Source organism: Pan troglodytes, chromosome 2 (assembly GCF_028858775.2).
Source record: "Pan troglodytes isolate AG18354 chromosome 2, NHGRI_mPanTro3-v2.0_pri, whole genome shotgun sequence".
NCBI classification, from domain to species: domain Eukaryota; kingdom Metazoa; phylum Chordata; class Mammalia; order Primates; family Hominidae; genus Pan; species Pan troglodytes.
In genome coordinates, this window is record NC_086015.1 from 159705288 (window position 1) to 159726735 (window position 21448).

Sequence of the window (21448 nt, forward strand, 5' to 3'; positions counted from 1 at the left end):
GTGTTCTCTGTGAACAACAGCAGACTAGAGCCAGACTGCCTGCTATCAAATCCCAGCTCCATCACTTACTAGCTGGGTAACCTTGAACAATTTACCCACCTTTGTTGTGCCTCAGTTTCCTCATGTGCGAAATAAGAATAACAGTAATAACCCTATTCTATCATATTGCTGTGAGGAATAAAGTAGTTAACGTGTAAAGTGTTTAGAACATTGCTAGGCACCTTACAGGTACCATATGTGTTAACTGTCATTTTTAATACCCCGGAAGGTAAAAGACCCTTAATATTAATGTAAGGGAGCATCTCAAAATGTCTCATGAAGATAACACAAAGGTTCAGACCATAAAGAGTTAGGATGAACTAGGAGTCTGGAGTCTGTGCCTGATGAATGTGTAGTCCCTGAGAAGGACAATACATTACACATTTTCTATCACTGACTCCTTCCTACTGCCCTTTGCCTCACAACCAGGCAGGTGTTTCCCCTGAAGCACAAGGAAATGTGTTTGTGTGTGTAAGAGGTGGGTTTGGGAGGCAGGGAGTGAGATGAAGAAGCCACAGAGTAAATATGTGACATTTTTCTCCATGTCAGTTTTGTAAAGGCACAATATTTGTAAAGATTTATAAAGAAAAATATTATTATTGTTTTAAATCAATTTCTTTCTTATGGTGATACGGTTTGGCTGTGTCCCCACCCAAATCTCATCTTGTAGCTCCCATAATCCCCACGTGTCTTGGGAGAGACCTGGTGGGAGGTGATTGAATCACAGGGACAGGTGTTTCTGTGCTGTTCTCATGATGGTGAATAAGTCTCATGAGATCTGATGGTTTTATAAAAGGCAGTTTCCCTGCACATGCTCTTTTGCCTGCCACCACGTAAGACGTGCCTTCGCTCCTCCTTTGCCTTCCACCGTAAGAGTGAGGCTTCTCCAGCCATGTGGAACTGTGAGTCCATTAAACCTCCTTTTCTTTATAAATTACCCAGTCTCAAGTATTTCTTCATAGAAGTATGAAAATAGACTAATACATATGGTATAGAACGTTTGCATACATTTTTATGATAAACCCAAAACTATCTAATACTACTTGTTTTTGTAGCCACTTTAGTGGGTCATGTAGTAGAAGCAATGTCTTACCATGATAAACCTTGATGAATCATTCCTTAGCAGAAGATTCTAATGGAGAAAATAAGGGAAAACAGCCAACATTGTATGGGGAATGGGGAAGAGCCTCAGAAACAGTAAGGAAAGTCCCAAAGAAAGAGATTAAGGGCCCCAGATACAACCAGGCAATGTGTGGAATAGTGAAATAGGTACAAGGAAATAAAATGGGGCATCCTAGGGAAGACCCATGGAGACAGGACAGCCTCTTCTGTAATGGCCCTTGCAGTGACAGTTGCCCAGCCACTACTGGGTCAGCCTCACATTTTAACATATAGAGTGACAGATGCTCTATTTTAAAATATTAACATTAATATTTAAAATATTAAACTCCTCCTTGCTGGGTAATTCACTGTTGAAAAACTAAGAAAAGCAGTCTATTCTAACATACCAAGTTTTAAACTTACCTTTTGGTTAGTTACCAGATATCTGACAATATAAATAAGTGCCACAGAGCTAAAATGCATTTGAGACTGCCAGTGAGCTGAGCTGCATGAGTTAAGTGGAGGTTTTAATATCACTAACATTAAGAAAGCATCTCCTTCCAGACATGTGCCATGGCACAACCAGGAAGGAAGGCCAGCTCTACACTATTAAAGGAGCAATGAAGATTGCTTCCTGTTATAGCATGAAACTGGATTTACCAGCAGAAAATCTCATTAGGGTAAATATTTTTTTACTCTTATCAATCCTCTGCTAAGATTCTTGCTTTATTCCTTCATCTACAAGACAGAATTCCTTTTAAAATAGTTAAAAGCCTGTCCCAAGAAGCTGATACACAGACAGCTGTATAAATAAAAATCTCTAGACAGGATAATAGAATAAGAAGTTATGTGTCAAGATTCCACATCCGTCTGTCTGACCAATAAGGATGACATTTACACAATTTAAAAGATCAGAAATTTAAGACTTGAGTCAGATATCTGCAATGCAATGACAGATGCTTCCAAGTATAAAAATAACTGTTCCACTAATGAATATAGAAATATTAGATGCCATGTAGAACTGGTGGGGTTTGGTTAAATTTAGTTTTTAGCAACTCAATGAACATTAGGAAAACTATTCTTAGTGAGTATGTTGCCTAATACATCACATTCTGATAGGCCCAAAGGCTTGTTTCTTCAACTGATATAGATACATAGGGTCTTCGAAAAGTTTGTGGAAAAATGTGTATTATGAAAAAACTGTGCATGGACTGCATATTTATTTTGTGCCAAAATAAACTCACACTAACTTGGTATAGCATGTCTAAACAAGATCTAGTTTGAGGCACTAAGAAGGATAAGATGTCAGTTTGAAAAGAGCCCCTGTCAAAGCAACATGATTTCTGCTAAAATTGAAGCAAGTCAAACATCAGATTTATAGTGAAGCTTGGGTGAAAGAATGGTGAAATTATTGATGCTTTATGAAAAGTTCATGGTGACAATGCCCCCAAAGAAACCAGCAGTTTAAAAATGGATAAATCATTTTAAGAATGGACAAGACAATGTTGAAGATGATGCCCACAGCAGCAAACCATCCACATCAATTTGCAAGAAGAAAAATTCATCTTGCTTATGCCTGGATATGGTTCAGCTGCGTCCCCACCCAAATCTCATATTGAATTGTAACTCCCACAATTCCCACGTGTTGTGGGAGGAACCTGGTGGGAGGTGACTTAATATGAGACAGGTCTTTCCTGTGCGGTTCTCATGATGGTAAATGAGTCTCATGAGAGCTAATGATTTTAAATACAGGAGTTTCCCTGCACAACCTCTCTTTTCTTTGCCTGTTGCCATCCATGTAAGACGTGACTTGCTCCTCCATGTCTTCCTCCCCAGCCATATGGAACTGTTAAGTCCAGTAAACCTCTTTCTTTTGTAAATTGCCCAGTCTCAGTTATGTCTTTATCAGCAGCATGAAGACGGACTAATACATGACCTAATTAAAGAAGACCAATGATTAACAGTGGAAAGAATATCCAACACCGTAGATATCTCAGTTGGTTCAGTTTACACAATTCTGACTGAAATATTGAAGTTGAGCAAAGTTTTCTTTCCGTGGGTACCAAAACCATTGCACACAATGCTGCTGCAGACAAGAGCAGAGCTTTCACTGGAAACTTTAAACAAGTGGAATCAAGATGCTGAAGCATTTCTTTGAAGAATTGTAACAGGGGATAAGCATGGCTTTTCCAGTATGATCCTGAAGACAAAGCAAAATCAAAGCAATGGCTACCAAGAGATGCAAGTGGTCCAGTCAAAGAAAAAGCAGACTGGTCAAGAGCAAAGGTCATGGCAACAGCTTTTTGGGATGCTCAAGGCATTTTGCTTGTTGACATTTTGGTGGACCAAAGAATGATAATGTTTGCTTATTATGAGAGTGTTTTTGAGAAAGTTAGTTAAGGCTTTAGAGGAAAAACATCTGGGAACGCTTTATCAGAGAGTCCTTCTCCATCATGACAATGTTCCTGCTCAAACAAAGGCAATTTTGCAAGAGTTTTGATGGGAAATCATGAGGGATCCATCTTGCAGTCCTGATTTGGCTCCTTCTGCCTTCTTTTTTGTTTCTTAATCTTAAAAATAATCTTCAAAGGGGACCCATTTTTCTTTAGTTAATAATGTGAAAAGACTATTGATATAGTTAAATTTCTAGGACCCTCAGTTTTTTAGGGGTGAACTAAATGGCTGGTACCACTGCTTACAAAAGTGCCTTGAACTTGATGGGGCTTAAGTTGAGAAATAAAGTTTATACTTTGTATTGTCATCTTTTACTTTCATCTTTCCATGAAATTTGTGAGGTCCCTTCATATTGTTAACCCTCTATGTGCATCAAATCACATAATCAAAAGAGTTTGCATGAAATACAAATGTGGATGAAGAAAAAGGGATAAAGATATTTTGCTTCATTCTGTTTGAGCTTGGGGGCTAGTGGGTAGGGCTGGTTTTAGAGAGAAATTTAAAACTGGCTTCATCAAATTTTCATCCTCCTGAACCTGATTTTTTCAAACATAAAGTGGGAATGTAATAATACCACCTCATACGGCTGTGGCAAAACATAAATGCAGTAATGGAAAAATTCCCAGCCCAGAGCCAAGCACAAGGTAGGCACTCAATAGAGTCCATGCCCTCTCTGTCCCTCTGTTGCCATGTGGCCTAGGAACCCAGCTCCCTGGTGTGACCCACAAGACCCAATCTAAGCAGAGTAGAAATTGTTGCTTGTCTACCCAGCAGCCACCCTGCTTTCTCAGGTGCCCAAATTTTCATATGGGTGTGACTCTTTTCCAAGATTGCCAGTTGACCCAGAGGAAGACTGCATTACTCTCTCCTTGCCACTCCTTGGTTGCAAGGTAGGCTCTGGGTTGTAAGCTAAACGATCCTTTTGTTTTTCCCCTTTGGCCAGAGTCATTGGTTTATGTGACAGGAACAGCCTAGAGTAAATCTCAGAAGTCTTTCTTGGAATGATGAAGCAGAGGGCCCAGCTGAATAGGTGCAAGGAAGCACATACCTCACACGTTACTGACAGCCACACCAGTGCCACAAGGGAAACCAGCCTGGGGATAGCAGAGTGGAGGGTTAGACAAAAGATTGGTCCTCAGTGATTTGTTGGAACAATCATTCCTGAAGCACCATGTGACTGCATTTCCAGTGACATGAGCAGATAAATCTTTTACAATTTAAGACTTCCAACTGAGTTTTCAATAACTTACTCCATTTAAAAAGAAAAAAAACCTAATTAATACATCAAGAAGTTAGAGACATCTTTATTTCTCAGTAAGAAATACTGCAACCCAAAGCTCAAGAGAATTGCAAAATAAAAAAACTAACAATTCTTAAAGATATTATCTTTAGACATTTTTATATATTATAGTTAAATGAAGGGTAACAACAACTTATATCTTTCCACATGTTGCTGATTAGATTTATTAATTGTTTCTGATATATAAAAAAGTCTCGTTTAGCTATTCTAAGTTAGAATAAATTGGATCTATCAAATAAACCTACAGAGTAGGTTAATTTCCTTATTTATTTCTGTATACGTTTTGTAGATCATTCATTCTGGTACATTCACTGGAAAAATCAGGTTATTGAAAATCAGATGTTTGTGGAAGTATCGTCATCAATGGCAGTGATGAGTAACTGGTAACACCTGCTTTGAAAATTTTCTAGGTCAAAACTATCTTGACCACGTTCTATGATAGAATTTGAGGGGCTTCACTGACTACATATCAATATACTAGCATAGACTGCAGCAGTTGAGTCTCATACAGGGACAAGATAGCCTTCTAACCAGGCAAATGTCCTGAAGTAGGCCTTTCCGTCTCTACTAGAGGCCGCTGCCATTGTCATCTGCTCCTTTGATTTCTAAAATATAATTACCCTCAATACAGAACACCAGTATGACAAGGGGAAAACATTAATAATGCATGAGATTCCATAGTCAGCTTCCATTCTCCTCCTCGGGGAACTGCTATTTACCTCCATAGAAACAAAAGGAAGGGAAAATGAGAGTCCAAAAAGCCTGCACAGGCAAGAAGAAACCATTTAGAATATTTTTTAGAATATTAAGTAGGAATAAAAATATTTTAAAAGATGTGCAAGGAGTATATGGTATATGAATAAATTTATAAAACTTTACTGAAAGACATTATAGGAGATTGAATAAATGCAGATATATCCTAAGTCCATGGACAGGAAGACTTAGTACCTTTTTTTTTTTTTTGAGAGGAGTCTCGCTCTGTTGCCCAGGCTGGAAATCGCAATGGTGTGATCTTGGCTCACTGCAACCTCTGCCTGCGAGGTTCAAGGGGTTCTCGTGCCTGAGCCTCCTGAGGATCTGGGATTACAGGCATGTGCCACCATGCCTGGCTAATTATTGTATTTTTAGTAGAGACGGGGTTTCACCATGTTGCCCAGGCTGGTCTTGAACTCCCGGCCTCAGGTGATCCACCCCCCTCAGCCTCCCAAAGTGCAGGGATTACAGGTGTGAGCCACTGCACCGGGCCTGACTTAGTACCTTAAAGATGCTGTATTAGTCCATTTTCATGCTGCTGATAAAGACATATCCGAGACTGGGAAGAAAAAGATGTTTAATGGGACTTACAGTTCCACATGGCTGGGGAGGTCTCAGAATCATGGTGGGAGGTGAATGGCACTTCTTACATGGTGGCAGGAAGAGAAAACGAGGAAGAAGCAAAAGCAGAAACCCCTGATAAACCTACCATATCTCGTGAGACTTATTAACTATCATGAGAATAGCACGGGAAAGACCAGCCCCCATGATTCAATTACCTCCCTCTGGGTCCCTCCCGCAACATGTGGGAATTCTGGGAGATACAATTCAAGTTGAGATTTGGGTGGGGACACAGCCAAACCATATCAGATGCCAATTCTGCTAAATGTGCCCTATTCCAACCAAAATCCTTCCAAGCTTTTAAAATAATTTGATAAGCTAATTATAAAATATATAAGAAAGGGTAATGGGCCAAGAAGAGCCAAATGACTCCTGAAAATGGGTAAAGTGGAAGGGAAGGACATGCCCTATCACAGTACCAGCACTCATTATGAAACCTCAGTAATTAAGGAAGGTACTGGCTATGGGATAAATTGATGTAATATAATATTAGTCCCTATAATAGAGACTCCAGAAACAGACACTAGCATTTATAAAACATTGATGTTTGACAAAAGTACTCTAGAACATCAGTGGGAAAAGAAGGGACTATTCAATAAATGGACATGGAAAAAGTGGCATTCTATTTTCTATAATATGAAAAAAAAATGAAACCAGATCCCTACCTTACAACCACACACACACACACACACACACACACACACACACACACACACAAATTCAAGATGAATCGGAAACTTAGGTGACAAGAACAAAACTTTACAAATTTTAGAAGGACAAATAATTCTTTTTCAAATTTTAACATTTTCATTTGTGTCAGGGAAATATCCCACATCAGGGTAAGACCCATGTTCAAACTATAAAAGTTGCTTTTTTACAGACTGAGTTCAGTAACATTGCCAAAGGAACCCCCAGGATGCTAAGAGGATCAGTGTCCTACAACCTAGTAATGATAAAACTTTTAGCTTCACAAATGAAGATATAAGTCAGGTATCTAGGAAAGTTGCACAGTCCTGTAATTTCAGTTCACTTAGGTTTGTTTGTTTGTTTAAATTTGTTCATTGCCTTGCTCCAGATAAAATTTAAACTGATGGGTTTACTTTCATTTTGAGTGTTTTTAAATGAATTAGAATTCATTGCACTATTCACAAATCCTATAGAATTTGACATATGCAATAATAGCATTGTACTCTATACTCATTGTGGATGCCACCTCACTTTTATCAGGATAGAATAACCTCTTTAATTACTACCATTTAGCATTAACCAAACACAGCAAACTGATTACTTGGAATCACCAGGTTTTAGTAGAAAATGGTGGGGCTATATTTAGATTATGTTGAAAGAAAAGGTGCAATTTTGTGAACCATATTCTACATAATTATTTCTTGGAGCATGTCAGCAGGCAGTGGTAAGTCTAGGTGAGAAGCTGGAAAAACTGGGGGTGGTGATAAAAGAATTACAGGGAAATAATGAGGATAGAGTAGAAAGCTCTCTTATTGCTTTGGGCAAGTCACTTCGCCATTCTTATCTAAATGTAAGATGAACAACTGCTGTCTTGCTAGGATTAAAGAGTACATGTCTGGTGGAGCAAGAAATAATATTAAGAGGATATAGCATCCCATAGCCTCCCCTTGTAGGGAGAGTTGTACAAGGAGTGAGCAGAGTTCCCAGGACAGCCTGTGTCTGTCTGTTTGGGAGAAATCACAGCAAGGTCAAGCTCTCAATTCAGGGAACTGTTCTTACTTGCAAGTTCTACAAATGGGAATTTTAGGTTCTAAAGTTTTATTTTCTTAGAGATGAGGTGAAAGATAGAGGTGGAGGGAAAGATCACAGGGGCAATGCCACAAAACTCAAACAAGACCAAATAATCTCTCAACCTCCATTTATTTATTCTCTTATTATTATTTTTAGTTGACACATAAAAATTGTACATATTTATGGAGCACAGTGTGATATTTTGCTACCTGTATACAATGTGTTGTGATCAAATCAAAGTCATTAACATATCCATCACCTCAAACATTTATCATTTCTTTGTGTTGGAAACATTCAAAATACTCTATTCTAGCTATTTGAAAATATAGAATAAACAATTGTTCACTATAGTCTCCCTACAAAGCTACAGAACACTAGAACTTATTCCTCCTATCTGGAAGTAATATTGTGTTTATTAACCAAACTCTCCGTATCCTCCTTTCCCTCCCACTCATCCCAGCCTCTAGTTACCACTATTCTTTTCTCTGCTTCTATGAGATCAACTGATTTAGCTTCCACATATGAGTGAGATAAATATGAGTATTTATCTTTCTGCACCTGGCTTATTTCACATAATATAATGTCCACCAGGCTTATCCATATTGCCACAAATGACAGTATTTAATTCTTTTTTAGGGCTGAATAATATTCCATTGAGTATCTATACCACATTTTCTTTATCAATTCATCTGTTGATGAACACTTAGGTTGATTCCATATCTTGGCTAGTGTGAATTGTGCCGAAATAAACATGAGAGTGCAGGTATCTCTTCAACATATGATTTCCTTTCCTTTGGATATATAATCAGTAGTGAAACTGATGGATCATATGGTAGTTCTAATTCTAGTTTTTTGAGAAACCTCCATACTATTCTGCATAATAGCTGTACTAATTTACATTCCTACCAACAGCATATGATTTTCCTTTTCTCCACATTCTTGCCAGCATTTTTTTTTTTTTGTCTTTTTGATGGTAGCCAGTCTAATGGGTAAGATGGTATCTTATGCCTTGTTTTTGTTTTTTCAGAGACAGGGGCTTCCTGTTGGCCCGTTGTATGTCTTCTTTGGAGGAATATTTATTCAGATCATTTGCCCATTTTTAAATTGGATTACTTGTTTTTTGTTTTTTTTTTTTTTTTTTTTTGCTGCTGAGTTGTTTGAATTCCTTGTATATTCTGAAAATTAATTCCTTGTTAGATGAATAATTCACAAATATTTTCTCCCATTCTCTAGGTTGTCTCTTTACACTGTTGATTAGCTCCTTTGCTGTGCAGAAGCTTTTAGTTTAATATAATTCCATTTGTCTGTTTTTGTTTTTGTTGCTTGTGCTTTTGAGGTCTTTCCCATAAAATCTTTGTCCAGACCAATTTCCTGAAGCATTTCCCCTGTTTTCTTCTAGTAGTTTCATAGCTTCAGGTCAGGTCTTACATTTAGGTCTTTAATCCATTTTGGGTTGATTTTCGTACATGATGAGAAATAGGAATATAGTTTCATTTTTCTGCACATGGATATCCAGTTTTCCCAGAACTATTTATTGAAGAGAATTCCCTTTCCCCCAGTGAATGTTCCTGGAACCTTTGTCAAAAATCTGTTGGCTGTAAATATGTGAATTTATTTCTAGTCTATTCCATTGATCTATGTGTCTGTTTTTATGCCAGTATCACACTATTTTAGTTACTATATCTTTGTAGTATATTTTCAGGTCAAGTAGTATGATATCTCCAGCTTTGTTCTTTTTGCTCAAGATTGCTTTGGCTATTCTGGGTCTTTTGTGGTTCCATGTAAATTTTAGGATTGTTTTCTCTATTTCTGCAAAGAATGTAATTGGAATTTTGACAGGGATTACATTGAATGTATAGATTGCCTTGGGTAGTATAGTCGTTTTAACAGTATTAACTCTTCCAATTTGTGAACATGAGATGTCTTCCTATTTTTGGTGTGTTCTCTTCAATTTCTTTCATCAGTTTCATAATTTTAATTGTAGAGATTTTTTACCTTCTTAAATTTATTTATAGGTGTATTATGCCATTTTTGCATTGCTATAAAGAAATACCTGAGGGTGGGTAATTTATAAAGAAAAGAGGTTTAATTGGCTCATGGAGCTGCAGGTTGTACCGAAAGCATGGTGCTGGCATCTGCTTCTGGTGAGGGCCTCAGGGAGCTTATAATCATGGTGGAAGGCTAAGAGGGGGAGAGGGAGTGTATTACAAGGCTAGAGGGAGCAAGAGAGAGAGAAAAGGGAGATCCCAGACTCTTTTAAACAACCAGCTCTCATGTGAACTGAGTGAGTGAGAACTCTCTTATCACCAAGGAGATGATGCCAAACCATTCATGAGGGATCCACTTGATGATCCAGTCACTTCCCACCTGGACCTACCTCCAACATTGTGAATCACATTTTTACATGAGATTTGGAGAGGACAAACATCCAAACCATATCACTTGGTATTTAATTTTTTGTGGCTATTGTAAATGATATTGCTTTCATGATTTATTTTTCAGCTAGTTTGTTGTTATCGTATAGAAATGGTACTGATTCTCGTATGTTGATTTTGTGTCCTGCAACCTTAATGAATTTATTGATCAGTTCTAAAAGGGCTTCTCTTTTTAACTCATTAATTTTTTCAAGGTGAAGGCTGGGCTAAAGATGACCAAACATTTTTCACCATGGTCTCCTGCATAGGTGGTCTAGTGCTTCACTTTGGAACTCAGTTGAACAACAGTTGCTGAACAACAGTTGCTGTTCAGAGCCTTTGGACTTGAGCTAAAAGTGAGACTAAAAGTGTCCCATTTCAATAACCTATTTCACATTTTAGAATAAGGTTCTGAAATCATATTTGGGCAATATCAAAGGCTCACTTCAAACTGTCTAGAGTCAGGGAAAACCAGTGTGTGGCAGAGAGGAGAGGCTGAGGACCACGTGCTCTTTAGGGAGGGTTCTCTCAGGGTAGCTACAGGGTGGAGGAAAATGCATTGCTTTCAGAGACATAAAGCTCCATTCTTGGGTCGGAGTTTTGAAGAAGGTTCAATTTCTCCAGATAGAAGAGGTTTTATTGACTTGGCTCAGTGCATGAATTCCTTTCTAGTCTCTTGAATCTGTTCTGTTCTGATTCAGAATCAGTTTGGCCAGTGCCCTGATCCAGAAAGCATATTCCCTATAAACTGCCCTGTGAAGACCACTCTTTCTTTAAGCTTTGACAGATCAGATGCAGACACCAGCCCTTTTTTTGCCTCTCTTTTCAAAGAGTCATCAGATTTTAGTCTTTCTTTGAAAAAAAACAAAAAGACAGCTCATATTTCCCAAGTCATTTATACTCATCATGAACTATAGCCATCTGTGTATTAAATGCAAAGGGATGGATGGATATAACCACACAAGGCATCACATGTTCACAAACACACAATGAGGTGAATTAAGTAAATGCTCTGTTAGTTTTCTCTCCCCAAACCATCTTCTCCATCAATGCATTATGCAAAGAACCTCTCACGATGACAGATCACAGAACTTCAAAGCTAGATGGGGTCTATAGACTATCTGCTGAGACCTGGCCCAAGTGATTTTATCTTTCTGAGTCTCAGGTTCTTCCTCAACAAAATGGGATTCAAATATTCCCACCTAAACAGTTATTGTCAAGATTAAGTATATGCTTAATTAATATCAATCTGCTCATTTGCACTGAAGAAACTGAGATCTCAGCAAGGACAAGAGATGTCAAAGGTTAGTGACTGTGATGGGACCAAAAAAAAACAATGTCTCCTGCATCCTAATACATGCTCTGTAAGGCAAATGGAACCAGGCTGTCCTCAGACATTCAGCAAACCTTTAAGATATGTGACTCATGATCCATACTAAGGATGACATCATTTCATTTATGATTATAAGTTTCCAGTCCTCTGAAGAATGATAGTCCTCTATCTCCAGGCATCAAGCTGAGAGGATTCTCTGCAGCTCAGAATATGAAGGACTGATCAAGATTCAAGATGATTCCTCTAAGCTTCAAAGCAGTACAGTTATAAACCACCACCACCACAAGCTTCTGAAGTTAAATAAATAAACAACTTAAGGTAGATAAATCACAAACAGCTGACCTGAAGTAAAAATTGTGCCTAGGTCTAGGCCTATTTTTTATTAGTGTTAACAGCAACTCCTCTGATGAAACCAAATTCTTGCATTATACCAGTGTTGTAGCCTCCATCTTGATCCTTGCCTCTTAAAAAAAAAAATCTGATATCAGCTGTGTTGAACCATAGGATACTGTCAATATTAAACTATTATGGGGCTCTAAAAATGGCAATTTTATTTGGTTAAATATATAACATGTTAGTGTCTAAAGTGGTGCCTTTGCTTGTTAGATAATCATTCTTCTTTTTTACATAAAAGTATAACATATTTACTGGAAATGTGAAAAATTAAGAACAAAATTGCATGTAATTCCACTAAATAATACAATTATTATTTTGCATGTTTTTTCTCAGCATTTTGCAAGCATATTTAAAATATTTATAATTGTTAATAATATTCAAGCTTTTAATTATGCCTAAAAACTTCACTCCTAACCTGTTTCCTCATCTAGAATAAGAAGGAACTGCACTGGATTACCTCTAAGGCTTCTTTTGCTTTTATCTTTTTTATCTTTTGCTTTTATCTCTGTGGCCAGATTAATTTGAGTACATTTTATCTGATCAAAACATTAATTTCTAATAAGCATATTTTTTATCTTTACCCCTATGGCTTATTGTTCATGCAGTACAACTATTTGCTTACAACTTTCAAAGTTCTAGGGAACATTTTGCAGGAAAAAAAGTTTAATGTGAGCTACCACTTTTGGCATGTGATCCAATTTAGAAAATTAAAATATTGATCAACCAAAATTGTTTTCACTCAGAACAAATAGTTGTATTAATTTCTTTGACATAAAATGCATATTTTTTAAAACATTGATGGCCTACATAACTGAAACAACCGTCCCCAAAATGTCAGAATCTGGGCCTATTTGAGAAGAAACCTGGGCCATTTTCAGTTTGTGTTACTGTTTCAAATTCACAAGTTATTCTACACCCATTATCCCACGTCAAGCTTTGAAAGAATTTCACAACATCCATATCATTTCTCACTTTACAGAAGGAAATTGAGTACTCAGGGAAACAAAGTGGACCTGCAGCATTTATAGGGAGCCACCTGTGTGCTAGGGATACAGGGAGTATGTACGAGAGCTGCCTGTGGCGGGTGAGCGCTGGGGAGGCATCATTAAGTTAAAGAATAATGATTATTTCAACCTGGAAAGGAGCGCAGAGGGAGGACTTAACAAAGTCTTTCAATAGTTTAGTCAGTTTTTCTAAAAGTTTGTGATTGAGAGCTAATGAAACTAATACAAAGGCCCTGGCTCACTGAAGGAGGCTAGGACCTGGACCTCAGCATTTTTGTCAAGTTTCCCAGGCGATTCTGATTCATAGCGGTGGAGTGGGGCGGGGGGGGGAAAGAGGGAGAGGGAGAGAGAGAGAGAGTAGCTATCATACTAGCTATCTGTTTGCTTATGTACTAAGGCAAATAACTAAAGATTATAGCATGAAGCACTTGGATTAGATAAAAAAGCAAAAGAGGAAATGTAGGAAGACGTTTGTATCCATTGAAATGGCTTACTTGGGAATAGTATAAAGCAGTGTGTATCAGCATTACTTGAAAGGCTGCTTAAAACACATATGCAGACTTTGTAATTTACTAAGTCTGGGGTGAGGCCCTGGGATTTGCATTTGTAACAAGTTTCCAGGTGCTGCTGCTGCTGCTGGTCCAGGAGCTACACCCTGAGACCATTGGTGTAGACAAGCACGTTGGTTCTAAATCCTGGCTGCACACTAGAATCATCATCTGGGATGAGTTTTTAAATTATTATCGATGCTGGGGCCTCACCCCCAAGAGATTCTAATATAATAGAATTTCAGTGGAGCCTGGGCCTGGATAGTTTGTAAAGCCCCCACTCCAGGTGTTTCTAATATGCAGTCGGAGTTGAGAACCACTGGGATTAAGGCTTCTGGAAAACTAGGGAAGGAGCCCAGACCAGGAGAGTCACATTCAGTACTGGGTTATCAGGTTTAATCACATTTGTCTGAGTCTCCTTTCCCAGAGGCAGGTGATGCAGTGCACTAAACTATCTTTCTAACATCCTTTCCCCACTCAGAATTGTTATTCTGCCTAGGAGGCTTTTAAAATGCATCTCCATGTTATGCACTTAACAGTATCTAGAAGACAGTTGATTTTTCCTTTCAGCAATGCTGCCCTCTAGTGTTCTTAATTATTCAAATCACGTAAAAACCTACCTTGTCCATCAGTATGGTTGTTTCCTATTAGTAAGCTAAACGAATTTTTCTCTGAAATAGAATTAAATTTTAATTCACGGCAACATGAATCTCCAAAACTGCAGCCTCTTGGTTCTCCTGCAATTTCTCCCTGCTTTTGATGTTGCAGCCTCCTTCCAGGGCAAGAACTCACAGAGTTCCCTTTTCCCAATTCCACCAAGCTTTTCTCTTCAGAGTCAAAACTAAACAATGAGGAAAAAAACTACCAGCAACAAAAAGACCTGAGGCATTGGAGCGCCTCGCAGAGGCTCTCCGCACCTTTTTCTCATTTCTGCTACACATCTCGTGCCTCCTTTTACACTTGGTTCAGTTTATTGAGACTAGAATTCATCAAACAGGTGCTGCCATGTCTTCCCATGATGGTTCTACAAACCTCCCTGGGTCCCATCATCTTGACAAAAGTGTCCTTCTTACCTCTAGGGGCTCTGTCCCTCCTCCCTCTCCCTTTATCAAGTCTCTCTCCCTCTTCCTTCCCAGCCCCCAGGCCATTTCATCAATAACTCCCTCTTCCTAGGTCACTCCAAATGGCACACAGGCTTACTCTTAATGTCCCGTGACCCTGAATATCCCTTCAGCTCCTGTCCTATTTCTCTTCCAAACTTACTGAATGCATTGTGTTTAAGGCCTCTCCTTCTTCCACTCATTCTTCCATTGAGTGGCTTCCAATGGCTCCAAACTTGCTTGATCCCATCACATCACTGACACTGAAGCTGCTTTTCTCATGGTCTGCAGTGGTCTCCCTACATATGGCCAAATCCAGTGGACACTGTTTGGGGCTGTTCTGACACAAATGTCCATGGCGTTCCACCCTGTGGGCATGGCTCCCTCTTGAAGTGCCCTCTGCTCTTGGTCTGACACATCCCTGTGTGCCGGCTTCCCTCCTGCCCCTTTGGCTGCCGGCTACCCAGCATCCTGCATGGGTCCTCTCTCTAACCCCTGGGCTGGCCATCAGAAACTCTTCTCTTTTCTGTCTATAGACTTTCCTTACAAGGCTCATCCATTTTCATGAATTTAAATATAATCAATAGACTGGTAACTAATAAATGTATATACACCTCTGGCCCAGATTGCTCACTGTCTTATTTATCCAACTATTAAATATCCACTTGACATCTCCCCTTTATTTTTTATTTTTTATTGTTTTTGAGATGGAGTCTCGCTCTGTCCCCCATGCTGGAGTGCAGTGGCGTGATCTCGGCTCACTGCGAGCTCCACCTCCCAGGTTCATGCCATTCTCTTGCCTCAGCCTCCCGAGTAGCTGGGACTACAGGCACCCGCCACCACGCCCGGCTAATTTTCTGTATTTTTAGTAGAGACGGGGTTTCACCGTGTTAGCCAGGATGGTCTCGATCTCCTGACCTCGTGATCCACCCGCCTCGACCTCCCAAAGTGCTGGGATTACAGGCGTGAGCCACCGTGCCCCGCCCGTCATCTCCCTTTTAGTATCTCACATGCATCTCCATTTTTCACATGTCCAAAGAAGAACCCTCGATTTTTCTCCCAAACCTGTTCTTCCTTCAGTCTCCCTTATCTCTGTAAACAGCCAGATATCTGGGAAACAGCTTTAATTCCTCCCTTTCCCTGACCACACTCAGTCCATCTGTAAGTATTGTGGATTCTGCCTTCAACATCTATTTTGAATCCATCCACCACTCTCTCTGTTTGCCATCATCACCCTATTACAAATCACCCTCATCTCCTGCCTAGAATACAACAATACCTTCCTCAAGCTCTTTCTACTTCCTCCAGTCCTCCCTGTTACTAATGATTCTCCACAGCACAGAGACTGTTCTGAAATGCAAACTATATTCTACCATCCCCTTACCTGATAAAATGTTAATGCCTTGATTAAACCTTGAATAACATACAAATGACATGGTTTGCCCTCTGCCAACTTCATCTCATACCCCTGTCCTCCTTCCCTCCCATTGCTGGGACTCACTAAGCTCTGTCCTTCCTCAGGGCCTAGGCGCATACTACATCATCTGCCTCGAATGCTCTTCCACTGTTCTTCACAAGGATGGTTCCTTTTTTCTTTTTTATGCCTAAACATGATTGCTCTTCAGTGAGACCTTCCTTACTCCACTAAATATGTCTTCTCTTTCATTTCCTGTCCCAGTCCCCTGTGTTATTTTCTTTATAACACTTTACATTTTATAATGACTTACTTGTTTACCCCTCCATCTCTCACTCAACTTGAAACTCCCTGAGTCCAGGAAATTTGTGTCTGTTTTACTCACAGAAGAACCCAGCAACCAGCACAGTGACTGGCAAATATTAAGCTTTTAATACTTGTGTGTTGTATAATTGAATGCATGTGCAGGAAGAGTCACAACTTCCACTCCATCTTCACTGCTTTTGTCAAGGACTCCCACGTGCCCAAGCCACCTGTCAGCATTCTGTGCCTGTCTTACTTGATGGCAGAGACAGAGTTAAGGGAGAGGCCAGGTCCAGTTTATTCTCTGTTAACCTCTTCTGTGTTTATCAGCATGTTTGATTCACCACAGTATCTCCAGCACCCAGAACAGCAGACACCTAGTAGATACTGTTGATTGGCTGAACTCCCAGCTCTGAATGACACAGGATGTGAAGGGAAAGGGAGCTGGTGCAGTGATGGAGACATCTAAAGACAGAATCTATCTGGGGCAGAGATTCATATCATTGTTTTCAACTTCTAGAATTGTTTATCATAGGCACGCATCTCCATTTGTATAATGAAAGAGAAGAAAAGTGGTTCCTTACACTTTTTTAATCATATGTTTTATAAATGGAGAATGAACTTCATAGTTTTAGTTGCTAGGCAATAATTTGATATTCTAGAGTCTTTCTCCAAGAAAAAGAAAACTATTTTGCTTATAAGCCAGCTTTTACCTCTGTTGGACACACAATGGTGAATGAAAGCATTTCCATCTTCCAAAAAAGAAATCAAGGGCAATTAAAAATAGTTTACAGAAGGACGGGAGCGGTGGCTCACGCCTGTAATCCCAGCACTTTGGGAGGCCGAGGTGGGAGGATCACGAGGTCAGGAGATCGAGACCATCCTGGCTAACACGGTGAAACCCCGTCTCTACTAAAAATACAAAAAGTTAGCCGGGTGTGGTGGCGGGCACCTGTAGTCCCAGCTACTCGGGAGGCTGAGGCAGGAGAATGGCATGAACCCAGGAGGCGGAGCCTGCAGGGAGCCGAGATCGTGCCACTACACTCCAGCCTGGGCCAAAGGGCGAGACTCCATCTCAAAAAAAAAAAAAAACAACAACAAAAAAGTTTACACCAGCCAAACAAGCAAAGAGGCTAAGACCCTGACTCTGGCCATTTCATTCCAAATCCTGTTCCGTATCAATCTAGACAGTGCCTGCTCATGAGAAATAATAATAATAATAATAAAATACATCTACTGCAACTCTACTTTGAGACAAGGATTTGGTTCTTCTGAAGGGCATTTAACTGACTGGTATTACTGAGAAATAAAAAATCCCAAGGCCTGTGACCCTTTGAAACTGTCGAGTGACCTGGCATCCTGTTAAACACTGACCTGCTTTGTAGAAGAAATCCAACCCTGTCTGTGAATTTTAACTAAATTAAACTTGAGGGTCTCCATGCTCTCTTGTTCTGCAGCACATCTGGCTGGTGCCAAGAGGATTTGCTCAGCTCCATCCTCTGGGGAAGGGATTCATTTTCCTGTTTAGGAAATGTGATGTCGAGCTGCATGAGGCTGATGAGCACGCTGGGTGGGACCACAAACAGGCCCCAGTGAAATCAATTATGTGGGTGTCTTAGGACAAAATTTGGTTCAAAGTGATCAAGGACAGGGTGTGTCATTGCAAGCTGTGAGCCACGGTGGCTTCGGCTGTTTGTTCAGCATTTAATATGTTTATCTTTCTGCTAAACACATTGTTGTTGAGTCACCTCTCTTAGAGACCCATTCTGTGTGAGGCCCAGCTCTGCAAGTCCAATATACAAAGACAAGCCTTTCACCTTCAATGACCTTACATTCTACAAAGTTAAAACAAATGCCTTCTCTTACTTTTCACTTTAGTAGGAAAGGTACTCAGGCTCTTAAAAAGGTAAATCATGTATTCTTTATTAGGCCAGGAATCATCAAGCAATAAAAGTAAAGGAAGAACTTAAAGTGGTCATTATATTTTCAATATCATTTAGTGTTGTTGCTGCAAATGGAAAATGGAATGTCAGTTTGCCCAAAGGTACCATCAGCCTTCAAACCATCAATATTTCATGTCAGACTATAATGTTGTCACCAATATTAGGCTAATTTTATTAATCAAACAAACAATTGCATTAAGCTTCTAAGCTTTGGCTAGAGGAGTAAAAATCGCATAACTTTGAAAAGTAGACAAATTCATGAAATGCTGTCTGTTTGACCTTCCACAGAAATTGTCCGAGCCATGACACATGTGATAAACCAAGGCATGGCGATGTACTGGGGCACCTCGAGATGGAGTGCTATGGAGATCATGGTAATTTAACTTCTATTTTTAAATGGCTATTGAGTACCTTATTATTGCTTTTCAGATGCCATGCATAAATTGCAAGATCTTTTGCAAACTTTTCTCACAATCACTATGGCACTGGAATTCTAGAATCAATTCCATCATTACAGAGATGGATATTGGAGCCGGAGCTCATCCGTTCAGAATACAACAGAGAATACAGTGTTCTTTGGTGGCAAGAGGGTAAAGTGAATTTCACAGTTAATGAGATATATTAACAGAGTATTCTAGTTTTCTTATAAAAAACTGTATTAACTATACTGTTTATACCAAGCTAATTACAGATACTTTTATATGTTAGTCTAAGTCTTATTTCTTTAGGAACTTAAAAATAGTTAAACTACATTTTCTTTATCATAGTGTACAATTCACACCTTGACTAATTTGCCCTGGACTTAACTCAATCCAAACCCTCCCAAAGAATTAATAAGGGTTTCCTACATTTCATATTGCTCTTAGTGAAATCAGTGGTGACAAATTTGCTTATTATTTGGCATCCTACATGTTTCTTGGTTTGTACTGATTTCACCAAAGTAAACATTTCTCATGCATACAAATTACAGCGAAGCCTTATTTCTCATCAGTATAAATTCGGTTGTAATCTCATTCCTCCCTAGGAAGCCTATTCTGTAGCAAGACAGTTCAATATGATCCCACCGGTCTGTGAACAAGCTGAGTACCATCTTTTCCAGAGAGAGAAAGTGGAGGTCCAGCTGCCAGAGCTCTACCACAAAATAGGTAATCTTCAAAATAAAAGCTACTGAGTATTTTTAACAAGAGAAAGATCACTGGTTCGGGGGAAAAATAAACAGTGTTATTGAAATGCTTTCCTAAATGTCCCTAATTAACATAGACATTGTAAGAACCATGCATTCCAGAGATTGTAGCAGAATCAAAATGTAGCAGAATCTGCATTTAGTCTACAAGGTATCACTGATGAAAGCCAAGCAGAGTTGTAAATTGTGACTGGTGTTTCAGCTGTACTCAGCAGGTGTTCAAAAAAAATGCATACTGAATAAAAGGAACAACCAATGAATAAGTTCATTTTTCATTGGTGCTTGCTCGAGTAAACAATGACTACCTTTCAAAAAAAATCGTGGATATATACATCTGTATCCACTACTCTGGCCCTGGCACTGAGTTAGAAATGGGAAATTCAACAACTATTAAGTCGGGTACTATACATTTGTGCAGATAGAACTAATGCCTTCAGAGACAGGGGAAATATATCTATATGTAATATACCCAAGAAATTTAGACATTAGGAAAAGATGAACAAGCCACATTTTCACGCTTATTTATCAAAAGTTTCCAGAAATAACTTTCTTCCTAAGAAACAGAAGTTCATATGAGCAGGAAAATTCTGGGAAAAGGAGAAAAAGATAAAACTTCAATAACAACCATAATAATTGTTGTTATTGCTCTCACTTATTGAGTGTTTACTATGTACCAGGTGTGTGCTCCTGCTGTGTACCAGGCACTATGTTAGGTACTAAATGGACAAGGACAACAAAAATTCGTGGATGAGCCACATTTTTCAGGCTTTCTGATATGCACTCCCAAGAACTGACAGTCCATGTTTAATTGGTTGATTAAAGAATGAAACACAATTTGTAAGCTCCTAAATTGTAATGGAAAAAAATGCATGCTGATATTAACTCATTTATCTGGCCAGCTTTCCCCTATAACCTACCAAATTCTGTTTAAACACTACTGCCCCCCACCCACCCACCTTTTGATCCCAATTTGCACAAGCAACTTTCTAAGTTTTTTCTTCTGTAGGTGTTGGCGCAATGACATGGTCTCCACTTGCCTGTGGAATCATCTCAGGAAAATACGGAAACGGGGTGCCTGAAAGTTCCAGGGCTTCACTGAAGGTATTTTTCTCAATGTCTAGAAAAAAGCCTGGGAGTAGGAAGGAGGGAAGAAGGTTGATAAGAACAGCTCTGCAGCAGCCTAGGGCTTCCCAGCTCAGGCTGACTGTGTTGTCCAGGCCAGTGGCCTCTGGCAGGTTCCCCTAAGCCTTCTGGAGGTCTTGGCTCCTGGCCATGTATCAGTCAGCCCTTCATAATCTGACTGCGTTGAATATTCTCTTCTTCTGGGGACTGGGACAAAAGTGCCCAGTGACCTGATTGGACTTGCAGGGCTCAAATTCCTACATTGTTTTTTATTCTTATATTAAAGAAAACATTCCATCATTTGAAACTGATAAAATGCAAAATCTCTTTTCTATATAAGAGGATTCTTACATTATTTCCTTTTCTTGACAAACAAAGTGTAAGCCATAAAGGCTTAATCCATATGAGGCCAAAAGTTGTAGCTGAGTATGGTTGACACTTTTTATTGTGTGTTGGGGGCAGTGGGTTAGAAGGGAAGACTTCAGGAGACAGATACATAGCAAAGCTTCTATCACTTAAAGCAGCTTAAATTCTGCTCTGAAGCAAAAAGATATTCAAGATCATTGACACAAAATTACCTCCATTCAGGACATCTTGATGACTAATTTATTGGAGAGTACTCAAAAATCTCTCCTTATTAATAACAGCATGCCTGTTTTTAA

The 21448-nt window shown here is 39.3% G+C and overlaps 1 protein-coding gene across 3 annotated transcripts in view; it reads left to right on the top strand.

Moving 5' to 3' along the window:
* The window catches only part of KCNAB1 (potassium voltage-gated channel subfamily A regulatory beta subunit 1), a 416871-nt gene that overhangs the window by 373886 nt on the left and 21537 nt on the right, over window positions 1-21448 (top strand). For all 3 annotated transcript variants that reach the window (XM_016942215.4, XM_016942216.4, XM_016942217.4), the window contains exons 9-11: window positions 18770-18855; window positions 19506-19626; window positions 20671-20765. In XM_016942215.4, the coding sequence (XP_016797704.1) occupies window positions 18770-18855; window positions 19506-19626; window positions 20671-20765 (302 nt within the window). The remainder of the gene's footprint in view (window positions 1-18769; window positions 18856-19505; window positions 19627-20670; window positions 20766-21448) is intronic.